Source organism: Orycteropus afer, unplaced genomic scaffold, assembly GCF_000298275.1.
Source record: "Orycteropus afer afer isolate SDZICR_OR568_19922 unplaced genomic scaffold, OryAfe1.0 scaffold00017, whole genome shotgun sequence".
NCBI lineage: Eukaryota > Metazoa > Chordata > Mammalia > Tubulidentata > Orycteropodidae > Orycteropus > Orycteropus afer.
In genome coordinates this window covers 11,546,909-11,553,060 of record NW_006921604.1, presented here as the reverse complement: position 1 = coordinate 11,553,060, position 6,152 = coordinate 11,546,909, and the positions used below count along the sequence as shown (strand labels likewise).

Here is a 6,152-nt window from a genome sequence, read left to right as displayed (position 1 = left end):
ATTGTGATAAACTGTGGTCAATGTCATGAGACAAAGTATATGTGAACTGCTGTATGGAAAGTGAATTTGCTCTGTAAATCTTCACCCAAATCACAATAATAAACAAACAAACAAACAAAGAATGTTCAAAGTAGTCTTACTAATAGCCAAAAATTAGAAATAGCCCAGGTGTCCATTAACAAGTAACTGGATAAACAGTTGTGGTATATTCGTGCAACAGAATACTACTCAGTAATATAAAGGAAGAAAATACTAGTACATAAAACAACATGGATGACTGTCCTAGATAGACATGCTATGTGAGAGAAGCCAGACACAAATAATCATACTGTATGACTCCATTTTTATGACTTTCAAAAACAGATAGAATTGTTCACTTGTCATAGAAGTCAGCTTTGGGCTAAAAACAAAAAAACCCACTGCCACTGAGTCGATTCAAATACAAAGCAATCCTGTTGGGTTTCTGTGGATATAAATCTTTACAGAAGTACATTGTCTTTCTTCCTTGGAGTAGCTGGTAGATTTGAACCACCAACCTTCTGGTTAGCAAGCAAATGCCTTATCCTTTATGCTAACAGAAGCTTTGGGCTAGGAGTTGTAATTGCCTGGAAAAGAGGGTTCAGTAGTCTTTCTAGATGATAAAAATGTTCTGTCTTGTTTAGAGTAGCAGTTACATGGATTGGCAAAATTCTTTAAATTAAATATTTGCAAGGGGCCTTTATGTCCTATGTAATGACAAATTGGTAAATGTTATCCTCTTTTTCTTGACAAGGTGGAAGAGGGTCCAGAGTATGAAGAACTCATCACTCTTCATGACTCAGTTTATCAGCAGTCAGTTTCCTGGTTTAATTCTCTTCAGGGTGACGTGAGAAAGCAAATTATAGAAAATTTTGGGTTAATGCCAGGCAAGAAATCTGAGCCACAGGTACCCTCTTCTCTTTCCTTCTGTGATACTATTATTTCCTGCTGCAAGGTGCTAAGAAACATTATTCTGATGGGAAATTTGGCAGTGCTATGTTTTATACTCCATTATGATGGTTTATGAACTGATATATCTATTAACAGCCTAAAGAAAAACTTAAAAAAGTAGCATGTGCCTTTTGGAACAAAACTTTTAAGTATTTTCTAATAGTATATAAGGATAATTTATTTTCTATCAAAAATTTATTCTGAGTGACTATTGACTTTTTTACTTTATCTCACTAACATCGTAAGAAGATTTAAATGGTAATTTTAGTGTGTTGGCGTGAATACATCTGTTTTGCACATAACATTGCCTTGCACATAGTAAAAAGGTGTGGAATAAATGAAGAGAAAATCACATGACTCTTGTTAAATTAGAAATGGTGGTCCTTTGCCCTGTAACACTATCTTGTCCAGTCACCATAGGTTTTCTCTTATTCTTTCTATGAAGCTAGTTTGATGGATTGATTAATTATGACTTGGGTGAAAGTTTACAGAGCAAACTTGTTTTCTGTTCAACAGTTCATACACATTTTGTTTCATGATACTGATTGCCATCCCCACAATGTAACAGCTCTTTTCCTACTTCCTCCCTGTGGTTATCTCCCTGTGTCCTTCTTTCCTATGCATTCCTGCCTTCTGAACTTTCTCCCTAAACCAGTGCTGCCCATCTGATGTCCCATGGTTGATTGTTCTAAGGAGTACACCTCCCTGTTGTAATTGTTCACCTCATAGGCCTGTTTGTTTTTTGGCTGAAAGTTAAGCCACAGGAGTGAGTTCAATTCCAGGCCTGAAGAGTGACTAGGGGCCTTAGTTTCCAGAGTTTCACCAGTCTCTATCAGATAAGTAAGCCTGGTCATATTTACGATTTTGAGTTTTGGTCCATATTTGTATCCCACTCTACCCAGGATCTCTCTAATTTTGATCCCTTTCCCATTGGTTGGCTGTGGTAGCCAGGCACCATCTAGTTCTTGTGGTCTCAGGGTCACAAAGGCTGAGGTTCTTATGGTCTTTTGGTCCTTTGGATGAATTATTTCTGTGCATCTTTGTTTTTTTCCCCATTCTTCTTGGCTCTGTTTGAGGAGAGACCAATTTTTGCTTCTTAGATGAGTTGGGTCAGACTTGATGGCACATAACAACAACAACAACAATAACAGATGGCTGTTCACAGGCTTTCAAAACCCCAGTTGTGAAACTGGTTCTTGAAGTTTATGAAGATTTTTAAAGTACAAATGACTCCTTCCCTCTACATTTGGGCAAGAAGCCAGGCTTGGGATGGTTTAGGATTGTGGCTGAGATTTACAGTTCCTCCCACATGCACATCAGTACCCCTGCCTTGAAGAAAGAGAGGGAGCTAGCTAGGACCTTCTTAGGTTTATGAATAAGCTGAAATGTTTCTATCTTTCCCATCCGTTTTTCTTTTCCTGTTCCTTGAGGCCTTCTTTCTTTTATCTACCTGGGTTGTGTTTTATCCAACCTCGAGTAAATGCTTTAAATGCTAAGAAAAAATTGCCTCTGAGTCCTCCTTCACCCACCATTCTTTTAGAATCCCTCCTCATACACTGCACTATAGCTCATATTCAGAAAGCAAGATGATTAGGGTAACATTAAGGTATAAATCATTTCTTTGGGGGAGTCCCTGGGTGGTGCAGGGAGTTAATGCACTCACCATCTAACTGAAAAGGTAGAGGTACTAGTCCTCCCAGAGGCACCTGAGAAGAAAGGCCTGGCAATCTGCTTCCAAATGATTATAGCCATCAGAAAACTCTGTAACACAGGTCTACTCTGACACACTTGGAGTTGCCCTAAGTCACTTGCCTATATGATAAACTAGTATGATATTCTTTTCCATGGGATTTTTGCATATTAACACAAATTAATTTTTGGTAGGTATATTAGATTTCTGTGGCTGCTATAACAAATTTCTACATGGTTTGTGGCTTAAAACAACACAAATTAATTATCTTCCAGTTTTGTGGATCAGAAGTCAGGTATTGATCTTACCAGACTAAAGTCAGGGTATCAGCAAGGCTGAATTCCTTTCTGGAAGCTCTAGGGGAGAAGCTATTTTCCAGCTTTTAGAAGTCACTCTTTTTAAATTTTTATTTACTTTTTTTTGAAGTTTTTATTATAATTTGGGTGAAAATTTATAGAGCATATCAGTTTTCCATTCAACGGTTGATACATACTTTGTTTCGGAACATTGATTGCAGTCCCCTTGATGTAATAGCACTCTTACCACTTCTTTCTGGGTTCCCCATTTCCATTTCTCCATCTTACCTGATTTCTGAAGTTTGTCTCTGGGCAAATATGGGCCTTTTGGTCTCGTGTGGTTGATTGTACTGAGGAGTGCTTTCTTCCCTGGTGTTTTTATGCACTTTATTGGCCTGTCATTTGGCTGAAAGTTGATCCCTGGGGGTGAATTCATTTCCAGGCTTGAAGGATGTGAAGCCACCCACTTTCTCTGGATTGTGACCCCCTTCTTCCTCCTCCAAAACCACAACATTGCATCTCTCTGACCCTTTGCCAAAGAGGCAAGGAGGCTGCATCTTCTGACCTCCTCTAACCCCACAAGAGGAAAACAGAATCATTATCAGTAGCCCAAGGCCTATCCCTGCGAGGCCAGACTTGCCACCTCCCTCCAACCTTTTCACCGACCCTGACACCAACCATTCCTCCAACAGCACCCACTACCTCTCTGCTGGGTTTGATAATTTGCTGCAGTAGCCACACAGAACTCTAGATTATTGGATTTATTAGGGAAGCCCCAGACTACATTTCAAGTTCAAAAATGCACTCAGTCTCTTGCAGCTGGCTGTCTCACTCAGCAGCCAACAGTCTCAGTAGCACATCGCTCTTTCAGTAGTGCGTGTCTCTCATGTCTCTCTCAGCATGTGTGTCTCATGTTTCTCAGGAGTGCGTTTCTCTCAGCAGCATGTCTTTCTCAGCCTGTAGTCAGAGAGATGACTTCTGCCTCTAGGAAGGCTCCTTTTGAACCTGGCAGAGTGGCCAAACTAACCAATCCCAACATCAGAATTCTATACACCTGAGAGAGAGCAAAGTTCCCAGAAGATTGCTTCATGCCACTCACAACAGAAATACCCCAGGTGGATAACTTTAAGAATCAGGAGCTACTCAGTTGCCCATGGCAGATTCCACCACAAAGTTAACAAAGCCTTAATGGCTAGAAAAGCCACACCATGTAATTTACTACACTGTACCCTTCTTTTGTAGTCTCATCTCCCTCTGATCACTGAAAGGAAAGATTGTCTGATATTGAAGGCCTACGTGATCAGATTGGGTTCACCTGGATAATCTAGTATAGTCCTCCTATCTCAGGGTCCTTAATCACATCCGCAGAGTCCCTTTTGCCACATAAGGTAATATATTTACAGGTTCTAGCTTTTAAGAATTAGGGTATGGACAGTTGGGTAAGTACTTTTCTATCTGCCACAGTAGTTTTTAGGAACTATTTGGGAGATATTTTTATGCTGAGGTTCTTGCTCTTAGCTATGCTACTGAACTTTTTTCCTCTTTATAAGATGATGCTATTACCTTGAGATAATCTTTAAACCTTAAAATAAAAAACAGATTAGTTTAACTAGTTTTTAAAAAAAGAAAAAAAAATCTGCCTTAACTATTATGCTCTTTTAAGAACAGTATACAGCATCAAATTGACAATAGCCACTGGAAAGATTAATAGGAACCTTAGGCAGCAGTGAGTCTATGTTAATGAAGGAGGAACAACTCAGAAAAGGAGGCTGAGAATGGTTGCACAGCTCAAAGAATGTCATCGATTTTGTCCCTGAATTGGTTGAATTGGTGACTATTGTGCTGTGTATATTCTCAATAAAGTTTAACAAGGAAGAAAGAGGAGAGTTGTGAGTCCATGTAGAAGGTCGTTTTCTTTGACATCTGTGCCCGTTTCCTTTTGAAGGGCAAATCACTGACTCCTTACATTGCTACTTGAGCTTAGCCCCACTGATCTTTGTCCTCATTGTTATCTCTAATGCTTTAAAGAGAGCCTATTCCACCCTAAGATAAGGTGACTTGAGTCTACCTTCCCTAATTCCTAACTGGGAGTTTTGCATACCTTTATAGTGGGCATGGGGAGAATCTAAGACACTGCAATCAAGCAGGCCTAGAGACCCTGGTTCCAGTGCCAGGAAGATTGAGAACAGCTTTGTGATTAGCTTTTGCTTAGTGCTAAATGGAGGTGTTTGGTTATGTAAAATAAAGATTACTGTGTAGCACTGTAACTCATTTGTGTATATATACATACATACATACAATTAATAAACCCCACATGTAGTAATGTATATACATACACATCATATATACATTTACATATATCTTAAATGCATACATTTGTCACATTTATTTTATTATATTTATGTGTGTGTGTTGTGTACATGCACTTAGGCTTTATGCTTTTATGCTTTGTAGAACATGTTTACAAGTTAAGAAGGAATGAAACAGAAATTGGAAAATAGAGATAAAAATTATGTCTCCTGACTGTGATATACTCCTAATTAGAGTCTTGAGAGAAGCAACTGATTTCCTAAAACTTCCCCTTGGAAGGTGCTTTACTATGCAAGCACTTCCTTTTGTGAGTCTCCCATCTTTACGTGTATAATAACACAAAAGTAAACTGGCATTTTGAGGGCTAAATGTATTGTGAAGTAGACTTAGAAGGGAAGGCTGGTATTTAATTCTTCTCCCATGTGTCTTGGTTAAACAAAAGACTATATTGTATTTTAAGCAATAATTTTGTGTCTTGATTTTACTTTGCAGAGTGTTCGTGATGGTCCTGCTTGGTGCTGGTGGGTCCTGGCAGTGTGGCCATTAGAAAACAAGGCTAAACTGGCTATCCTGGCCATGACCTCGCTGAAAGAGCGTCTGCTTGCCATTCAGCGTGTACTAGTACTTGCTACACGTATGATGAATAGTCCTGAAGAGCTGGCTGATACCAGAAAGAGAAAGAAGTGATTTTCTTTCTCTGTTAAGGCTTCTGGAAACCCTTGTATTTTTGAGTATGGGTTAGTAGCCATTCTGTCTTGCTTTTATAAAATGTTTTATGATAGGGTTACAAAATGGAACATTTACCAAACATTGATTCCAACTCAAAACTTAAAAGATTGTGCCTATAGAATCTGACCCTCTACAAGTTTAGTCTGAAATTTGGAGCC

The 6,152-nt window shown here is 39.0% G+C and overlaps 1 protein-coding gene across 1 annotated transcript in view; it reads left to right on the top strand.

The window, feature by feature from the left end:
* LONRF2 (LON peptidase N-terminal domain and ring finger 2) overlaps positions 1-5,952 on the top strand; it is a 70,200-nt gene extending 64,248 nt beyond the window's left edge. The window contains 2 exon segments of the mRNA XM_007959535.1: positions 773-925; positions 5,758-5,952. Of these exon segments, the coding sequence (XP_007957726.1) occupies positions 773-925; positions 5,758-5,952 (348 nt within the window).
* The last annotated feature ends 200 nt before the right edge of the window (positions 5,953-6,152 follow it).